We start from the raw sequence: 18,677 nt of genomic DNA, 5'->3' as shown, positions 1-18,677 counted from the left end.
GACAATTGGATGAAACGCTCCAGAGTTTGGTTCAAAGCGGACCGGACAAAAGAAAAAGAAAAACAAGTTCACAGATTCCCGAGGAGCCCCACGGTCAATGAAGCTCATGATCCACTTCACACCCTTCTTACTGGAAATAATGTCATGCTTGTGGAAGCCTCCATGGAAGAAAAGTTATTTCATGAAAAAGAAGTAAACACATGATATTGAATGCATCAACACATTTCTTTAATGCCCCACTTGTATTACATGACATCGTCACAACATTAACTTCCAGTGATGATTAACGAACCCTGCGTTTCAACAAATAAACTCTAAATTCTTTTTAAGACGTTGGGTTTATTAATGCAATAATGGCTGAATTACTGAATTACTCTAATACTCCCGTAGTCCTCTGGTGTTGTCTGATCGCAGCAGTGCATGTGTCACTTCCTTCATCAATAGTTTATAATCTAGTCCATTTCATCAATGACACACATGTCCATTAAGTTACACAGAAAGAAAAAAGAAAGATAAATTAACAAAAAAGGATAAACACAAAAAGTCAGTGATTAACAACAACTCTCAATACTGTGTGTGTGTGTGTGTGTGTGTGTGTGTGTGTGTGTGTGTGTTTCTGTCTACTGGCGATTTGAAATGGAGCTGCTGACTGACGGTCGGATCAACTCTTCCATTATCAGAGCAAGGGTGTGGCACAGCTCCTTAGCCTGCAAGAGAGATCAAGAGTATTTTTTTTATGACCAATAGATTATATCTGACAGGTGCATTAAGTTTCTCTAATGTCTCGCCCCAAATGTTGAGAAAAATAAGAACGCTACGAAACATTCATGTGCAGGCCCAGCCCAGAGTTGCTACCTGTCTGAGATGAACGGTGACGGTTTTGATTCGGCCCGGATTGCTGTAATTGATGTCCACAGCTGGCACTTTGCCCTGTTTCTTGGGGCGAATGGTGCGCATGGACTGCACATCTGCCAGAGGAATCAGAAACGCTCGCTCCTGCAGAAAGAAAAACAGAAACAAGAATCCTCGATGGCTGCCACTGGCTAACGACTGCATGGTCGGTGTCATACGCGGCTGCTTTGGCTTTAGCTCCACTTCAAGCCGGCTGCTGGGAGGTTTTTGTGGGCCCCAACACTTGGCAACATGAAAATAGCAAAACAGGCTGGAACTAAAATTGCACCCCTACACCTGTAGTGGATTCATCTGAGATAAGAACAATAGCCCAACACCAAGGCTGATTGTCAAAAGGTGAACTGGACCCGACCAGAGTGACCTTGACCCAGGTATGACTCTGGTACATAGACATCTTTCATACTGATACAATCACATATTCATCCAAGTGATCAGTAGGGGAGCGTTTCCGTACTGTGGCTGCTGGAAGTACCTGTGTTTTGGGGTGGAGGAACAGCACCCCCTCCTGGCTGATGCTGACCATGCACGGGGAGGGACAGCCACGCTGACTGACCTTCTGAGCCAAGAAAGTGTTGGAGCCAAACAGAGGCATGGTGCTCAGAATCTCTGAAGAGCAGACAAATGCAGTTATTATCAGGAGAGAAGAAGAAGAAGAAGAAGAAGAAGAAGAAGAAGAAGAAGAAGAAGAAGAAGAAGAAGAGGAGGAGGAGGAGGAAGAGAAGAAGACAAAAAGAAGAGAAGGAGAAGGAGGAGAAGAAGGGAAGAAGAAAAGAGAAAAAAGAAGGAGGAGGAAGAAGAAGAGGTAGAGGACGAGGAGGAAAGAAGACAAAAAAGAAGAGAAGAAGGGAAGAGGAGAAGAAGAAGAAAAGAAAAAAGAAGAAAAGGATGAGGAAGAGGAGGAGTTAGAGAATGATGAGGGAAGAAGACAAGAAAGGAGAGAAAAAGGAGAAGAAGAAGAATATAAAAATAAGAAGGAGAAGAAGGGAAGAGGAGATAAGAGGAGAAGAAGAAAAGCTAAAAAAGAAGAAGGAGCAGGAAGAGGAGGAGGTAGAGGACGAGGAGGGAAGAAGACAAGAAAGGAGAGAAAAAGGAGAAGATAGAAGAAGAAAAGAGAGGAGGAGAAGAAGAAGGTGAGAAGAGGGGGAAGAGAGAAGAGAAGAGAAGGTACCCACCAATGAATTGTATTTTGGCGTCTTGAGGACTGAGGGAGTGCATTGCAGCTATCTGGCCCAGACAGAAGGAGTGGATGTCTTCAGCTGTGCTGCTCAGTCCGGGCTGTGAAGGCAGGTACTCCTTCATCTCTGGCCTGGTGGAGACAAACAAATATTACACTGAGAGGACTTTAAGAGTTTGTAATCACAGAGTTTTAGAGGTGTTGTTTTTGAACTTCAGACAGAGCTATGTGAACCAGGTCCGGACTTCAGCTCCATAGCAATTTTCTGAAGGTCTTTGCACACAAACTCTTTTGTTTTTTGTCATCTCTGGTAGCTGCAGCGACCTGTCAATCACAGTAAGCCTGCCCGAAAGCATTATCCACTTTATGGACTATTGGACTCTAAATGGATCATAATTTACTAAATGAACTAGACGTGAAACTAGAGATTGAGACCATAAACTCATGTTTACAATGTTTACTGAGGGAATGAATCAAGAGAGAAGTAGAGTCATTTATATAGACTTCTATACAACCAGACTTATTTTTACAACCGGAGGAGTCGCCCCTCCGGTCAGTAGAGACACTTCCACATTGGCTTCACTCGGCAGAACCGGAGATTCCCGCCTGGATGGAAGACAGCTTTTATTGCGAGTGATGTCATTATTATATTTTAGGGAAAGAATCATAGAAGACACTGTCTATCATTTGGTTGTTTGAGGAGTTGGAGGCAGCCATGAAGGAGCTCGCCTATTTTAGTTGTATTTTCTTCTTCTTCTTCTTCTGTCGAGCAGCCCAAACTATTGTGCTCCTAAAGCGATCAGTATTGTATCATCCTGACTGTCGTGTGCGTGTGACTCACAGTGAGAGCTGATCCCTCTGACCCTGAGCCAGGTGCTGCAGGGCCGACAGCTCCGCTATCTGCTGGACTGACGAGGAGCCGCCGGCAGCCGGGGCAAGCATCAGCCGCCCACCGAGGTAGTCGGCCAGCAGCTACACGAGCACACAGACAGTATCAAGCACAATGAGATGGATCCTGGACTATGTTACTACGACTATTACGACTACTTCTCCTGACTGCCGTGAACCGATTGTTGTCACCTGCTGGTAGTGGAACTCCACATAGAGGTCGCTGTTGTAGGACAGAGGGTTCCTCCACATCAGGCGTCTCAGGGAAAAGAAGATGGAGCCGTCGTCCAGCATGAAGTCGAACAGATACTCCTCGGCGTGGAGGGGACGCACCATCCCATCTGACAGAGGAGGACGGCGATCTGTTAATCGGACACTCTTGTTTGGGATTGACTCCCAGCCAATGTGGCCACGCGTCATATTTACAGTGCTGGGCATTCATTCTAGCAGAATAAATAAGCATTTGACCTTTTATTTTGTGGTGTTTGTGATCATATCCTCTATGCTATTTGTTATAATAAATGTATTTAACAAAAACTATCTCCATTTAGTTTGTAACCTTGTGTTTGCCTTAGATGGTTCAGAGCGGAAAAGGCAGGAGAACGGCATCTTGTACACAACTCGTTAGGAAAACAGCTGTTTTTAAGTCTAAAGACAGACTAACTTCCATACTGGATATCAATTAGAAACGGTATCAGTCAGATTTACCATGATGTTTGTTGGCAAGGATGGAGAACTCTTTAATTTCTGTGAGATTTGAGATGCCCATCTCTTTACAGAACTCTGTTAACACATCTGCTGCCATCTAGATGGAAGATACAAAACACAACCACAGAGATATTGATAATTAACAACGGACTCAGGTTTTGTTTGTATACAAGTAGGTTAAAATTATTAACAAAGCTATTCAGACGACAATTACAACAAAAAGAAAGTGACAAATACAAGGTAAGCTAACTGGGTATTGGAGGTTGATCCAGAGGTGGGTATTTAGGAGACATTTTTCTCAAAGATTTACTTTCCAGAAATATCCGTGGATGAAAACAGGTCAAAAACCTCTACAAATCGCCTGGGATAGATGCTTTCCCCTCAGAATATTAGAAGTATTTAGATACATTGGCTTCCATCCTGACATCGGTGTACCAAGATTCATTCTTACAACAAAGCTCTGATATCCCTCACTGTTAGAAAAAAGAAAAAGATCAAAAGATCTCAAAATGATACACCTGTGAGTTTGATTAATATGGACTGCAAAATTCTAACAAAGATTTTGTCTACGGGGCTGGAAGCTATTCTACCACGCTTAATGCATGCCGATTCAGCTGGTCATAAAGAGGATTCATGAGGGGAAGGCGATGTACACAGATCATATTCTATTACTGATCAAGGACCCTTTGGCATCAATTCCCAAGGTTCTGTAATTAAATCCTAAAAACATATATCAGGCTATAAAATAAATTGGCAAAATGCGTGCCGATTTTAAGAGGATGCAATCGATCAAGGCTCGATACACTCTGGTTTAAATGGATCCCAAGGGGACTGGAATATTTGGTTACTGTGTTCAAATATAGAAAATATAATTTATATTAATATGGTTCCTTTAATACAAAAAATGATGGCAAACTTAGGCAAATGGGAATTGATCAATTTCACCTCATGTGGAAAAACATCATTAAGATGGTGGGAGCTCCACAATATAATAACATGATACCAGTAGCCATTTCTGTAGAAAGCTTTAAAACAATATAATCATCTGATGAAGGATTTCTTATGGAATAACAACAAGCCTAGAATCAATATAAAATTGTATCGATATTCATACTAGAACGTGTGAAGGCCTGAGCCTGATGTGGCCAAAGGATCTAGGCCATGAGATTAGGGAAGACGTATGGCAAGAGGTACTATCGAATGGAGCCTGGGCTACGAGGGAGCCACGCAGCAAGTTTATCCATTCCAAAATTGTACAAAGATATAATTTAACATCCCTGAAACTGTATAGGAAGCAGAAAAAAAGAAAGAAAACTCTTACACTAAAGCTACGTATCTTGATGGGGAAATCCACTCCTCCTGGTAGCTGGATGGGAACATATCTGGAAGTTTTGCCAGCCTGCAGAAAGCGGAGACACACTCAAACAATCAGCTCCGCTGTGAATGGAATGTAACGGTTATGAAGAACACCATGGATGTCGGGGGTACTTGCCAGAATGGCCTCCATCTCCACGTGGGAGGGGATGTTACGGCGGCCGCCAAAGCTGAGAGACTGCTGCAGGTTATCTTGACACACGCACGCCAGCTCTGAGGACACACGTAGGTGAGAGACCTTATATACATGTGAATGTGTAGCCGGCTTCGTTCCAACGCTACAATGACTTTGTAGCGGTAGGCGTTGTTTTTGTGGTGCTGTGTAAGCAATTCTGTGTGCGTTTCCCTACCTTGGTATGGGTGCTCGTAGTCCTGAGAGATGTCCTGGAGGTGGCGTGTGACGTGCGGCTGCAGCGTACCGGAGCAGGGGAAGAACCCGGTCATCAGGTTGAGCAGCCGCCAGCCGAGGGTGCAGATGGATCTGTGAAGACAACACTAACAATGTTAGCATTTTGTAGAAGCGGCTTGGTGTGCCGAATGCTGGGCTATATAACTACAACATCCATTGTTTCATTCTGACCTTGGGACCATTGTTGCATGTCATACTCCTCTCCCACTCTCTCTTTTAACATTTATGTATTTCCTGTTAATAACTAGTAATAATCATAGACTATGTATAAGAAGTGGACATCGTCACGGTGACGTCACCCATTGGTTGTCCACCAACCAATGGGTGACGTCATCCATCTTGGTTTTCGTCGGCCTCCATCTTGGTTTTGCAACCAGAAGTGACACGAGACGCTGGAACTCTGACCTACAACCGACCGCTGACGTTCTGTAAGGCGAACGAAATGTTACAATTTACTTTTATGAACTCTAAACTCACTGTGAAAGGTTTAAAGTTCTAAGACAGAGAACAAGGACAACAGCATGGTAGCAACCTGTCAATCACAAGTTAGCCACGCCCTCAAGCACACCTTGCTTTATGGTCTTTTTGACTCTACATGGACCATCATTTACAAAATGAACATCACGTTGTATTGAAGAAGACTTGAAACTAGAGATTGAGACCATAAACTCATGTTTACAATGTTTACTGAGGGAATAAATCAAGAGAAGTAGAGTCATTTATATAGACTTCTATACAACCAGAGAATTGGTGAACAGTAGAAAGAATGAAGGTTTGAGACTCTTCTGCATTGGCTTTACTTTTACGACCGGGTTTGTAATAACCAGAGAAGTACCGATCTAACTTTTTCAGTCTTGATACTGAAATCGCTACTTTTTTCTTTTGAGTATGAGCCGATACTGACAGTTTAGCTGTATGCCTCACTGTGTGGAAGTGACCGCGATCATTCCTTGATGTGTCAGGCTTAGATATAACAAATGTATACATAGATATAAATTTAACGAATTACGGTTTATCATTAAGATAATGAATTATGAGCCAGCAACTCATCTTGAAAATGAGCAGGAAATACAATTTAAGAGCAAACCGTTTTAATGCAGCAACAAAGTGTTTGCTTAAGATATCGGTACGGGTGCCCCCCTAGTAAACGTATGAATTGAGAATGTTACACAACATAAATAAATGTGACCCTCACTTAGTTGGGTTGTTGGTGGTTTGCTTGATGACCTGGCAGTAGATCTCATCTCTCAGGAGCTCCTTTTCCTTCCCCAACTGAACAGAAGAGACAGACTCTTCTTTCAATCCCACAGAAGTCTATTTGAGGTCCATCAAACTCACACAGAGACTCAAAGGTGCGAAACATAAATGCAGCCCATTGGATTACACCACTTAAAAGAGCACTGACCAGTAAAATGTGGCTCAAGCAGTCCGTCTGGGTGTTCTTCTTTGTCATTGGCATGTCCCCCATGAACTGCATCAAGTCTGTAGGGACACATAAAAGGGAGAAGGAGTGACAGAGTAACAGCAGTCTGAGTGTGTATCAGTATAGCTCGTGTGGATGCACTCACTCAAGAAGCACTGGACCGACAACTCAGTGATTTCAGGGTCATTGTAGAGAATGAGGGACTCCTGTATGGGAACCTGGATGAACGAAAGCCAATGCAGTTCGTAGAGTTGGATTTATTCCTAAAGACCTCATGATGAAACATTTACATATCTAAACAAGACAATTCAGTCATCTGGACACATTTGTTCCCTCTGATCTCAACTAATGATGTTAAATATCTCTGAGGCAGCGTAGTCTTATTTTATACATGAAAAGTTACGCATATCTATATTTGATGTCAGTAATGACCTCTGACCTTTTTATAAAACTTGTTTCTCATTATCTCCACCAGACATCTGTGAGGGGACCATGCGTTCGGTTGTGCACTCTCTCTACTCCGTCTGTATATATAATATTCTTCTTGTTTTTACTCTTTTATCTTATTTCTGTTTATTATACTACTTGTTTTTTACTTATTACTGTGAGCAATGCTGCCGTAATCCTGTAATTTCCCCACTGAGGGACTAATAAAGGATTATCTTATTTTATCTTATCTTATGTGTGTGCGTGTGTGTAGCTGTCTGTCTGTCCACGCCTAATCTCACAAACTACTAAACCCATTTATTTATTTTTCGACTGTTTTGGCTCACTCGTCTCCAGCCACAGCGGGCAGCTGCTTTCAGCTTAATCATTAATGACTTCTTTTTTTTTCAAGAAAATGCTCTGCTATACCTATTTGTCCACTGGGATTGCACTGTCCTAATAAATGTAGCAGGCCCTGTACTGAAACGCTAGTATAGATCCCACGCGCTTACGTACAGGCTATATCTATTAAATAAGTATGTCACCCCTGCATTCCAGGATTTTAGACAAGACAGCTTATATAAAGGCATATTGAGCACGGATACAGATGTGTCCATGTACAATAACTGTAGTGTGAGTAAGTACAAACCCTGAGAGATGATGTTAGAGGGATTGTACAGACTTACTTCTGTGTGTTGAAACGCCTCTGCAAAATTCCTTTCGCTTGCTGATAGACCTGTAGTCCCCACTCTTTAATCAACCAATAATAGAAGGACAAAATTAGCCACGGCACGTCACAAACCCAAACCATCCGACCTTACTCAACACTAGTCATCGGCCTTCTATCATACCGGAAATACTTCATGGCAAACTCAGCCATGCTCGAGAGGGTCTCCAGCTCGTGGAATGAGCCCTGGATTGAGCTCTGGTCGAATCTCTGGACCGAGGCCTCTTTACCGAGCAGCTTTGAATCGACGCTGCCCATGGGTCTGCTGATAGGACCTGGAGACGGGTCCTTGGGTGGACCGGCAGGTCCAGCGCCCATCTTGCTTTTCCTCTTGTCATCTCTTCGGTTAAGGGGCAGACAGTGGTAGTCCGGGGCCGCGGATGGCTGGGTGAGGTCATCTGCGAAAAGACCAGAGCGCCCTCCCAAGGTGCCAAAACGCCAGCCTGGTGGAAACACACACAACGGTGTTTTTTCATGAGAAGGAGATCACAAAATGCATAAAACAATGAGCATAATAAGGCATATCTGAACCTAAAAACTGCAAGGATCTCACCCGTCTGGAGTCCTTCCATTGGCAGCAGTTTGATGGCGTCACCCTTGCTGAAGCTAAGTAGACTTTTGTCATCTGTTACAAAACTCTTCAGGGCAACCACATGGCCCGAGTCCTAGGGGGCAGGGAGAACGATGGGTAGGAGGGTGATACGTGTGTCACATGCACAAAAGATGCCCCAAAGCATCAACATGAAAGATAATGATGAATGATGGCGATTTAAGACTAAAGGAGTACCCGGATGAGCTCCTGGAGGAAGAACCGGATCATGGCAGTGATCTGAGGAGCTCTGGATGACTGCATCACCAACTTTTCCCCCACCAGCTCCAGTCCCACTCTGTCTGCACCCTGGAGGTCAACTGACAGCAACTCTACAAAGCTATATTCATGCAGATCTGGGTTAACAATCTGTGCAGGAAACACGAGCTGAAAGTGACGACATCAGATCGTAGGGCTGTACCAAATATCTTATTTTTGTCTCGTGAGGTTTGAAAGTCTTTTGTCATATTTTCTGACATCATTTGGGGGGGTCTGAAGCTGCAAAACTGCAACACCAAGTGCGAGGCCCCTCTGAGGGCCAGGGGAGTGAGGAGCCCAACGTTTTTAAGATGGGCCAAATATTTAGTATATTAGTTTGAATAAAAACTAACCAACTTCCTATCTTTGACATAAGACTTGAACCATTTCATGTGAAAACATGGATGAAACCGAGAAGGTGTGTCCGCGGGCTGCACGTTTACCTGTAGCTTGTGAGCAGACGGAGGTGTTTGGGGTTGATGCCTGATGCTCTGACCTCCTTCAGTAGACGAAAGCCCCGGTGAGACACCCCCAAGACCTGAGCATCCCCTCTGTCCGACTTCAACAGACACAAAGAGAAGATGCCTGTCAATATGCGCGGTGGTTAGTGGTCCGGCAACAATTAATGCATGAAACGAGACAGCCAGGATACCTCCTAAAATATTTTACATGTCACAATAAAACAAGTTTGACCCAGGCGGCGACCTCCGGTTCTGCCGAGTGAAGCTGGTGCGGAAGTGTCTTAAAACCTGCGTTCTCTCTTCTGACCAGCAGGGTTTCCTTAAACAGACTTTACCCTGACAGCTCCCTGGTACCAAGTCTGTGTAAGGCCCATCTGAGCCAACGCTGTTTGTAGAACAGACTTTAAAATGATGCTGCTAGTTTATAACACAATCTTGGGCAAAAATAAATGACATTAACTCAGTAGGACTCTTAATGACCACCCTCTCCACCACCGACTGCAGGGACAGCGGAGCACGTTCTCCAACAGACTCCAACAGAATCCTCCTCAAATTGAATTAACATCAATAACCCTTGCAGCACTTTCACTGTATATACTTTTCATTTTTTCATTTTCTTTATTATTTAATTTAGCTTTGATGTAATATGTCCTGCTCTGCTATTTTATTGTATTCTATATATTGTGCATTTTTTCATACTGCCACTACAACCAAATTTCCCCCTGGGGATGAATAAAGTATCTATCTATCTATCTATCTATCTATCTATCTATCTATCTATCTATCTATCTATCTATCTATCTATCTATCTATCTATCTATCTATCTATCTATCTATCTATCTATCTATCTATCTATCTATCTATCTATCTATTTATATTCAGGAAACTGGTAGAACCCTTGAGTCAGAACCCAACGGGGTGAAGCTACTTTCAGCTACGGATGCTGCACACAGATGGAACCAAATGCCTCACTCCAGATTCTCTCCAACTCTTTTGGTCGTGATCACCTTCACAGGGAACAGACGGATGAAGTAGTTTTCCCAGTTGTCTCGAGCAGCCATGACAATCCTCTTCTTCATGATGTCATTCTGGATGGTGCTTATAGTCATTCCCACATTGAAATTAGCTAGAGTTCAAATGGGGATACATTTTTAAAAAATGGGATAATTGTCAGCAGACTAATGGAGAAACAAAATATAAATGATACAGTTTATATTCAGTAAGTACTCATTGAATGTACATAAAGATATATATATATATATATATATATATATATATACTGTATAGAGAGAGAGATGCTAGTCTACCACTGTGACAACAACATTACCACAACTGTGGCTTTATGACGATCTGCCAAACACACTCACCCAGCAGGTCCTTCATCTTCCTCCTCTCCTCTCTGCTGATCCTCACACAGCTGTCAGAGTAGGTGTCCCTCATGATCTATATATCACACAATGACAATATATATATATATATATATATATATATATATATATATATATATATATATATATATGTATGTGTATGTACTTATATGTAAGTATACTAACCTGTTCACACAACAGATTGAGGATGTAGGGCCTGTTGAACATCTCTCTGGGGTAAAACACCTGCACACAAACAAAAGTGAGAGGCATTATTGATGAATCTAACGCACTTGTGTCGGTCTGAGCACATCGGTATTTCCTTGATGTCATTACCAGCCACGACGGCTTGTGGTTGGTATTGTTTCATGGTAAAAATGTAGTCCTGGAGACACCGACTGTATCAGGGACGACCACAGGTTGAGAGTACTTTGCCAGGTGTGGCGTAAACGCAACAACGGCATAACTACACATATATACGTAATATTTTTTTGTATGTATCCTTTATTTTTACGACCGTGGGGAAATTCTTCTCTGCATTTGACCGATCCTTAGTTATTAAGGAGCAGTGGCTCAAGGACTTGAACATGCAACATGGGGAGAGCGGGCATCGAACCGGGTACCTTGTGATTACAGGACGACCTCTCTCCCCATGAGCCGCCCCCAGCAGAGCCATGTAGCAACATGAGCATTTATTCTGTGTCGTCCTTGTGACCACTTGGTGAATGCAAGTCCAAGAGTCTCTATTCTTTTTAGCTCTGTTTTGGTCTCCACCAGCTCCTGAGAAAAATATCTGAAGCTGCTCCGTAAAAACTGCTGGAGCTGATGGGAACTGCAGAGTTGGTGATAATTCTCCGTGGGTTCCTCACTACGAGGGACACCTTTTACATAGTCATTTGATCCATTGTCAATATAAAAACGTTGATTAGTGCAGCTTTGGTTGAATCACTGGTCCCCTGATGGATGTTGTGTGTGTGTGTGTGTGTGTGTGTGTGTGTGTGTGTGTGTGTGTGTGTGTGTCTTACTTCTTTTCGCAGGAACAGTTTTCCTGCCATGTTGGAGTAAGAGAAGTAAACCCCAGCAGAGAAGCGGTGGAGCTGGGAGCGAATGCCCTCCTCATCTGGCATCACATCTGTGGTTACTAAACAGCAGACGGAGGTCACTGACTGACGTTAACTCGCTCACATTCGATAACATTGGATTGAATGATAATTAGCAGCGACTGACGGACCAAACATGTCACATGTCTGGAGAACACGGTGAGAGCGGCACTCACTGAGGGACGGGGCCGCCATGGGCGGCGGGTCGGGGATGCTCCAAATGAGGGGCGCTGGGCGCGGGGGAGGCGGCGCGGAGTCAGGGGGAGGGGTCGGAGGGTGCTGGGAGCGCTGCGAGCCAAACAGGTCCCCCAGGGAGCGCTGTTTCTGCCTCATGTTGCTGGAGATGATGCGGGGCCCCCTGGTGGAGGGAGGAGAGGAGGACTGCGGGAACGGGGTCCTGGGACAAGGTGGCTCCCTCTTGGGCTTGACTGGCGGAGGCACACACTGTTTCTGCGAGCATTAAGAAGTGAAAGGTGTGAGGATGTAGCACACAGAATGAGACAGATTAATTAATTAATTAATTAATAGGAGTCTCCGTCCTGACCTTCGGTTGTGGCACTGGTGCTTTGTTTAGGAGTTTGGCCAGAGCTTCGTCTTTGGGGTCATTCTTCTTTACGAAATGCCGTGCAGCAGGTCTGTGAAGAGGTCAAGAGCGGTACAGAGAGTTACTTTTTCTGGAGGATGAGGCCACTGTGTGATCAGTTGGCTCAGGAACTTCAAGGACTCCTTGGTTCGTGTCTGGTGGGGTGAGAGGATGTACATTGACTGCTGATCCATCAGCTGATTGGGCTGGCTTGAAATCAGCTGATGTAACGGGGCTTTGAGCTGAACTTGACTGAGAGTCCTGCCAGAACTAAGGCCGGGCTCAATATTTAAATCCTTTTTTTTTGCTTTGCATGCTGGGATCTCTGATACTGCTTTCACAGGGTTTAAACCTTTTCTCTTGATTCCTCCCGCGTTTGCTAGAAGGCAAGCTTTTGTATTGACTGAGGATTCTCTGGAGAAATGTGTCAGCTGATTGAATCTCTCAAAGCAATATGATCAATTTCTGCAAGCTGCGTTTGTGACATGTTGGAAAATATGCACTGTTAACGAGTTAAAGAAAATGGTAATTTCATGGTCTGCTAAAATCTGCTATGGTTAAAAAGATTGTTTATAAATAATATGTGGATTGTGTTTTCGTTCTTTTTGTGTAATTTAAGATATAATGGTGTATAGTTATAACTGTGATCTACATGTGGACATGATCTTGAATCGATTGCTTTAGTCTCCGCCCACATACCTCGAGGGAAACCGCAATCTTTTTCCTCATTGCAGTAAAGTCCTTGCTGAGGAAAAAGCATCAAATCACTGTGATTATTTATCCCCTCTTTTCAGGTATGTTGATTATGAACGGAGTTAACATGTCGGTGTGGATGTAAGAATGTTGTTGTTCTATTTTGTTACTTTAGAGTTGAGTTTTGCCGTAAATATTGAAGTGTGTGTGTGTAACGCTGTGTACGTGAGTTCCCGCCTGTTGGCGGTGCAATTGTAGCTAGCTGAGTCAAGTGTAGCCGCCATTTTGTGAAATAACAGAGATTAAGCTATTTTGTGTTTAGGCATATGAGAGAAAATGAGAAATATCCCAGGTAAAACTTTAAATACTGTTAGTAATGTATAATAAGTATGTACTATCTACTGTCCTATGGATTTCTTCCTATCTAAATGATTGTTTTGTACAAATAAGCTCATTGCAGTAAAGTCCTTGCTCAGGAAAAAGCATCCAATAACTCCCATTTTCAGGGGTGTAACACGTTCATTGAAAATGTTACAAACATTATTCGGACGTTCAACTTTTCATCTTCATCTCTTTCACTTTTGAAGCCGTAAAATGTTTTACTTATTTTGGTCGCGTGATTTCACCTCATGCTAGCTGCACAGTAACGCAACGACAATGTTTAGAGTTGAGTTTTGCCGTCAGAAGGCGTGGTGCCCTTCAGATCTTGGAATACAGCTGTCGCCATCTTGGCTTTTATTGCACTCGATGAACAGAAGTTACCATATTTAGAATGCGGAGGAGTGACGTAAAGACGCTGTGCACGCCTCTGGTAGCAGCTGCGACCTGTTTACACAGTAAACATAAAGCATACCCTGCTTTATGGTCTGTTTGACTCCATCATTTACTAAATGAACATGATGATGTACTGAAGAAGACTTGAAACTAGAGATTGAGACCATTTACAATGTTTACTGAGGGAATAAATCAAGAGAGAAGGAGAGTCTTTTTCTCATAGACTTCTATACAACCAGAGGAGTCGCCCCCTGATGGTCAGTAGAGAGAATTAAAGTTCCACATTGGCTTCACTCTGCAGAACCGGAGGGTGCAACCTGGTGCACGGACCTGATATTGGAGCGGCGGTGAAACGGACCTGACAGGCTCAAAGGGTTTGGCTTCCGGCTGGGGTCGGCTGTTAAATTGCTTGATGATTTCCCGGATGTTGGAGGTGGGTTCGGGCTGGTGCTTAGTGAGAGGAGCTGGCTTCGGTGCTGCTGGTGGGGGGTCAACAACTCTGGCAGGAGGGGTGTGGAGACGCTTCACTGAGATGAGGGACAGAAAGGGCATACCAAGCTGCATGATAACATCTACAAACTACACAATACTTTATAACAGCTCTCAGAAAGTAAAGCAATATTTTCTAGATGACACTAAAACATCATCTAGGCCATGGAACTTGTTTTATCTTCTCACCCGCAGGCTTAGGTGCTGTTGGTGGGGGTGGGGGTGGGGATGGGGGCGGCGGGGAGCGTTGCTGCCGTCTGGGTGGGCTGGAGTGGGCCGGACGAGAATTTGATGCTTTGGATCCACCTCGGGCATGAATGCCTGCAGGGTAGTAGAGGAGAGAGATGGTGAGGAATGAGGAAACGCATTACTTATATTCATTATTAAGCCATTATAACGTTGTTTTCATCACATTCAAGCGAGATAACTCCATCCATTTATGTTCTGTACTAAGCTCGATATAGAAAAGTCCAAAGTGACTGAATCAGCAGGGTTTGTGTGTACGGGAGAGACCGTTTGAAAGAAAATGCATTACTTGATGGTTGCCGATCAACTCCACTCACCAAACTTCTGGAAGTATTCCTTCTTGTCTCTGAAAGACTGCAGGTCTTCGGGATCTGGTAAGTCCACTTCTCTCTCTGGCTGTAGGAGGAATAAACACGTCAGCGCGTGAGGAGGAAACGGACCCGGTGATGTCAGTTCTTTTCACATGTTAGGGAATTAAAGGATTAGGTTGCACTATTCCATAACTTTCTGTGTTGTCTACAAATCTCACATACAGAGCAAAAAACAGAATGAATGTCTCTACTAATAAGGGTTGTCGCACTGGCTGCCATGGCTCCTTCATTACCAAGGACACACATGATGTAGTTTCTTCCGTCTCACTCCCACAAACACCGTCCTGCCGCCACAAATAGTGGCTAGCGCACCAAATGTGGATTAATCCGCCGCAGACAATAGTCCTCAACAAATGCACTATTTCCTCCTGTTTGAGTAAGAAGTTCAGTGACCAGCTGTTTTAGCAATTTAATTAACTTTTTCTTTTAAACATGAAAGTGTGTATCTGTGAGCTGTTTTTAAAGACGGATGTCTTGAATAGGACCCCATGGGCTCGAAGTTTGATCCACAGGCAGGTTAAGGATGCATGCCTCAGTCACAGTTCATCCACGTCTGTCCAAAATGTCATCACGTCATAATTTTACCCCATCACACATCTCTGTGAAATTGTCAAAACTAGCATATCGATTATTGAGTATTGGCCAGGTTGACATTTGTGCCAAATTTGAAGAAATCCTCTTCAGACATTCCTGAGATCACAAGAATTGGACCTACGTACATACAATCAAAAACATAATGCCTGTGGCCAAGGCTGTCGCCGTGAAATACGCTTTAAGATTCAATAGTTGGTTAAGATCACCATTGGCATGGCACTTATAGCACTTTTACATTATGTAATTCACTTCGGAATGAAATTTAGGGGTTAAGTGTCACTCGACAAGGACTGAAGGGAATTTATGAAATTAAATAGCAAAAACTATTATATACTATAGGTATAGTTAAGTTTTTCAGTATAAAAAAGCAGCAATTGAGTACACTACAAAAACACACACTATTCAGAATTACCTCAGGTGCAGGCGCAGGTGCAGGCTGCTTGGAGCCGTAGGTGCGTTTAGGCGCATGGGCAGGGACAGGTGCAGGCGCAGGCGCAGGCGCAGGCTGCTTGTAGCCGTAGGTGCGTTTAGGCGCATGGGCAGGGACAGGTGCAGGCGCAGGCGCAGGCGCAGGCTGCTTGTAGCCGTAGGTGCGTTTAGGCGCAGGCGCTTTGGTCCGGGCAGGTGGGGGCGAGGGAGATGAAGGTGGGGGTGAGGGTGAGGGCGAGGGCGAGCGTTCCCAGGGCCGCCGCTCGGACTGACGCCTCAGCTGCTTCTCCTCCCCCCGCTGCTGCTTTCTCTCCTGCTTCTTCTGCTTTTTCTGCTGCTCCTGCGTCTGCTGCTGGGACAGATTTATTGCCTGCAGGGTCATCTGCTGGGCCTGCAGAGGAGGAGGAGGAGGAGGAGAGAGGAGGAGGAGAGAGGACAGGTAAGCACGGAGATGGAGGGGAGGTGGGAGAGGGAGTTCGGAAAGGTAAATGTGGGTGGAGGGGCGAATACAGGATGAAAAGAAACAGGACCATCATGCGAGAAGGATAGTATGCCAAGTGGGCGTGTCCTCACCATGAGAAAGGCCTGCTGGTTGATGAGGGCCTGCTGCGATGCTGTCATCTGCATGGGGTCAGCGACAGTCGTGGCAGACATGGGAGTCTGAGGCATCATCATGACTGTGTAGGGATGTTCACGACAAATTGTTATTCAGGTACATTTAAATCATTACCAAAGGAGCTGACACAACAATAGAATGTCCGGTCATATAGAAGTCTATGAGAAAATGACTTATCTCTCAGTGAACATGAGTTTATGGTCTCAATTTCTAGTTTCAAGTTTTCTTCAATGCAGCATGATATTCATTTAGTAAATCATGGTCCATTTAGAGACAAAAAGACCAAAAGCGGAGTATGTTTTAGGGCGGGGCTACTGTGATTGACAGGTAGCTGCTGCTACCACCAGCTACAAGCCATATGGCATTTCTAGTATATGGCGTTTCAGTCCTCGCCATTTCAAATGTGGTAACTTCCGTTTATCGGTTGCAAAAAACAACATGGCAATGGCCGTAATCCAAGATGGCGACAACAAAATCACCGGACTCGAGGCTTCAAAGCAGCAGTCCACCAACCAGTTAGTGACGTGACGATGACTACTTCTACTTCGTATATACAGTCGATGGTTTCTCCTTACCAATTATATACGCTCATATTTGTGTCCACAAATGAATCTAGGAGAGAACAGAGATACAGGAGAACATTCCTGCTAACTGCTATAAGACTATAATAAATCACCTCTGGCCAGATCCTCCTCAAATTGAATCAACATCAATAAACCTTGCACTGCTTTCACTTTATATACTTTATACTCACTTATATACACTGTATATACGTTGCATTGTTTTCATTTTCTTTATTATTTAATCATTACATTTTCTTAAATGTAATATGTCCTGCTCTGCTATTTTATTTTATTGTATATATTGTAACCTTGTTTGCTGCTGCTACAAACACATTTCCCCCTGGGGATGAATAAAGTCTATACAATATATCTATCTATCTATCCATCCATCTATCCATCCATCTATCCATCTATCCATAGCTAACATGAAGAGGACGACGAAGTGGAGCTGCCACGAGAGTCTGTGTACGTTTTTGCTTATTGAATTAAATCCAAAAAGGATTACCTGGCATGTTTGGCATTATGGGAGTTGCACCATAGCTGGGCATCGAAGGGTTAACCATCGGTCCTGAGCAGAGAAGTAAAGATTAGAAAACAGAAAGACAGATACCTTCTTCTGCCCCTTGATGTGGGAAGGATTCAAGGCCAGACGAAATTTCTCCAACAGGATACAAAACATTGTGTTACAAATGAACCTTTTCGCTTACCCATAGCATAGCTTGGCATTGTCATGGGCATACCTAAAAAAAGAAAAAAAAGAATTATAATTTCTGTTCACAGAGACTGAGGTACTTGATTTCAAATGAGACTAGAAATGCCACAAACTCAGTCTAGTTAATGGGTGCTGCTTTACACTGCGCTAATATGATGGTTTCTGCTGATGATACCTTCCCGACCCAATGCATTGCCCTCTATCTGGACAACATGGCCCAGATTTGTTATTATTATATCAAATTTGTTAGTACTTCTCAATAGATTGCCTGTATATAGGACCCCTATTCTGTCTGTCCATTCTGGAAGAGTGAATACTCCTGACTTTTTTAGATTGAGGAAAGGCCATTTAAGAATGTTTTACAATTCATCACACGGTACACGTTTTGCCTACCAGTTCCATACATGGGTCCAATCCCTCCTCCTCCTTTCATCCTGCGGTTTAGCATGGCTACCCTTTCCATGTCCTAGACACACACACACACACACACACACACACACACACACACACACACACACACACACACACACACACACACACACACACACACACACACACACACACACACACACACACACACACACACACACACACACACACACACAGAGCGAGAGAGACGACCCAGTGACTTCACACAGCAATAAGATACATCAGCGATACACAATCCCCCGGGGCCCAACAAGAAACACTCAAACACTCTCTAGGGACAGACAAATGTAGCCTTTACAATATTTACAGCTACGGTTTGAAAAGTAAAGATAAATCGGTTGACATCACTAACCGGAGGTCC

The 18,677-nt window shown here is 43.8% G+C and overlaps 2 protein-coding genes across 2 annotated transcripts; both read right to left on the bottom strand.

Moving 5' to 3' along the window:
* Window positions 1-224: 224 nt before the first annotated feature.
* On the bottom strand, window positions 225-5,075 carry LOC117748991 (unconventional myosin-XV-like). The gene is made up of 8 exons (XM_034559161.1): window positions 5,004-5,075; window positions 3,683-3,779; window positions 3,167-3,315; window positions 2,928-3,058; window positions 2,085-2,218; window positions 1,385-1,518; window positions 856-996; window positions 225-707 (listed from the first exon to the last, which is right to left on the bottom strand). The coding sequence occupies exons 2-8, from the start codon at window positions 3,777-3,779 to the stop codon at window positions 621-623; spliced, it is 873 nt and encodes a 290-aa protein (XP_034415052.1). The 5' UTR covers window positions 5,004-5,075; the 3' UTR covers window positions 225-620.
* A 126-nt stretch (window positions 5,076-5,201) lies between these two features.
* LOC117749066 (unconventional myosin-XVB-like) lies at window positions 5,202-18,335 on the bottom strand. Its single transcript, XM_034559271.1, has 23 exons — window positions 18,281-18,335; window positions 17,883-17,915; window positions 17,681-17,743; window positions 16,570-16,673; window positions 15,980-16,387; window positions 14,920-14,998; window positions 14,546-14,677; window positions 14,226-14,394; window positions 12,362-12,452; window positions 11,994-12,267; window positions 11,743-11,858; window positions 10,904-10,963; window positions 10,718-10,793; window positions 10,358-10,476; window positions 9,332-9,447; window positions 8,829-8,970; window positions 8,595-8,706; window positions 8,166-8,484; window positions 8,001-8,064; window positions 7,034-7,106; window positions 6,871-6,947; window positions 5,407-5,537; window positions 5,202-5,269 (listed from the first exon to the last, which is right to left on the bottom strand). The coding sequence occupies exons 1-23, from the start codon at window positions 18,333-18,335 to the stop codon at window positions 5,245-5,247; spliced, it is 2,838 nt and encodes a 945-aa protein (XP_034415162.1). The 3' UTR covers window positions 5,202-5,244.
* Window positions 18,336-18,677: the final 342 nt, after the last annotated feature.

This window comes from Cyclopterus lumpus, chromosome 19 (assembly GCF_009769545.1).
Source record: "Cyclopterus lumpus isolate fCycLum1 chromosome 19, fCycLum1.pri, whole genome shotgun sequence".
Classification (NCBI taxonomy): domain Eukaryota; kingdom Metazoa; phylum Chordata; class Actinopteri; order Perciformes; family Cyclopteridae; genus Cyclopterus; species Cyclopterus lumpus.
Note: the sequence above shows the minus strand (reverse complement) of the source record. Positions and strands in the feature narration are given on the sequence as shown.

Coding starts and splice junctions, on each gene's coding strand:
- LOC117748991 (XM_034559161.1), bottom strand. CDS start 3,779: ATGGCAGCAGATGTGTTAACAGAGTTCTGTAAAGAGATGGGCATCTCA. Junction 3,059..3,166: donor TGGAGTTCCACTACCAGCAG/GTGACAACAATC, acceptor GTGCTCGTGTAG/CTGCTGGCCGACTACCTCGG. Junction 1,519..2,084: donor CGCCAAAATACAATTCATTG/GTGGGTACCTTC, acceptor TCTGCTCTTCAG/AGATTCTGAGCACCATGCCT.
- LOC117749066 (XM_034559271.1), bottom strand. CDS start 18,335: ATGCTAAACCGCAGGATGAAAGGAGGAGGAGGGATTGGACCCATGTAT. Junction 14,999..15,979: donor CACCTGCGCCTGCACCTGAG/GTAATTCTGAAT, acceptor TTCCTCCTACAG/CCAGAGAGAGAAGTGGACTT. Junction 7,107..8,000: donor AGGCGTTTCAACACACAGAA/GTAAGTCTGTAC, acceptor TCGTTCATCCAG/GTTCCCATACAGGAGTCCCT.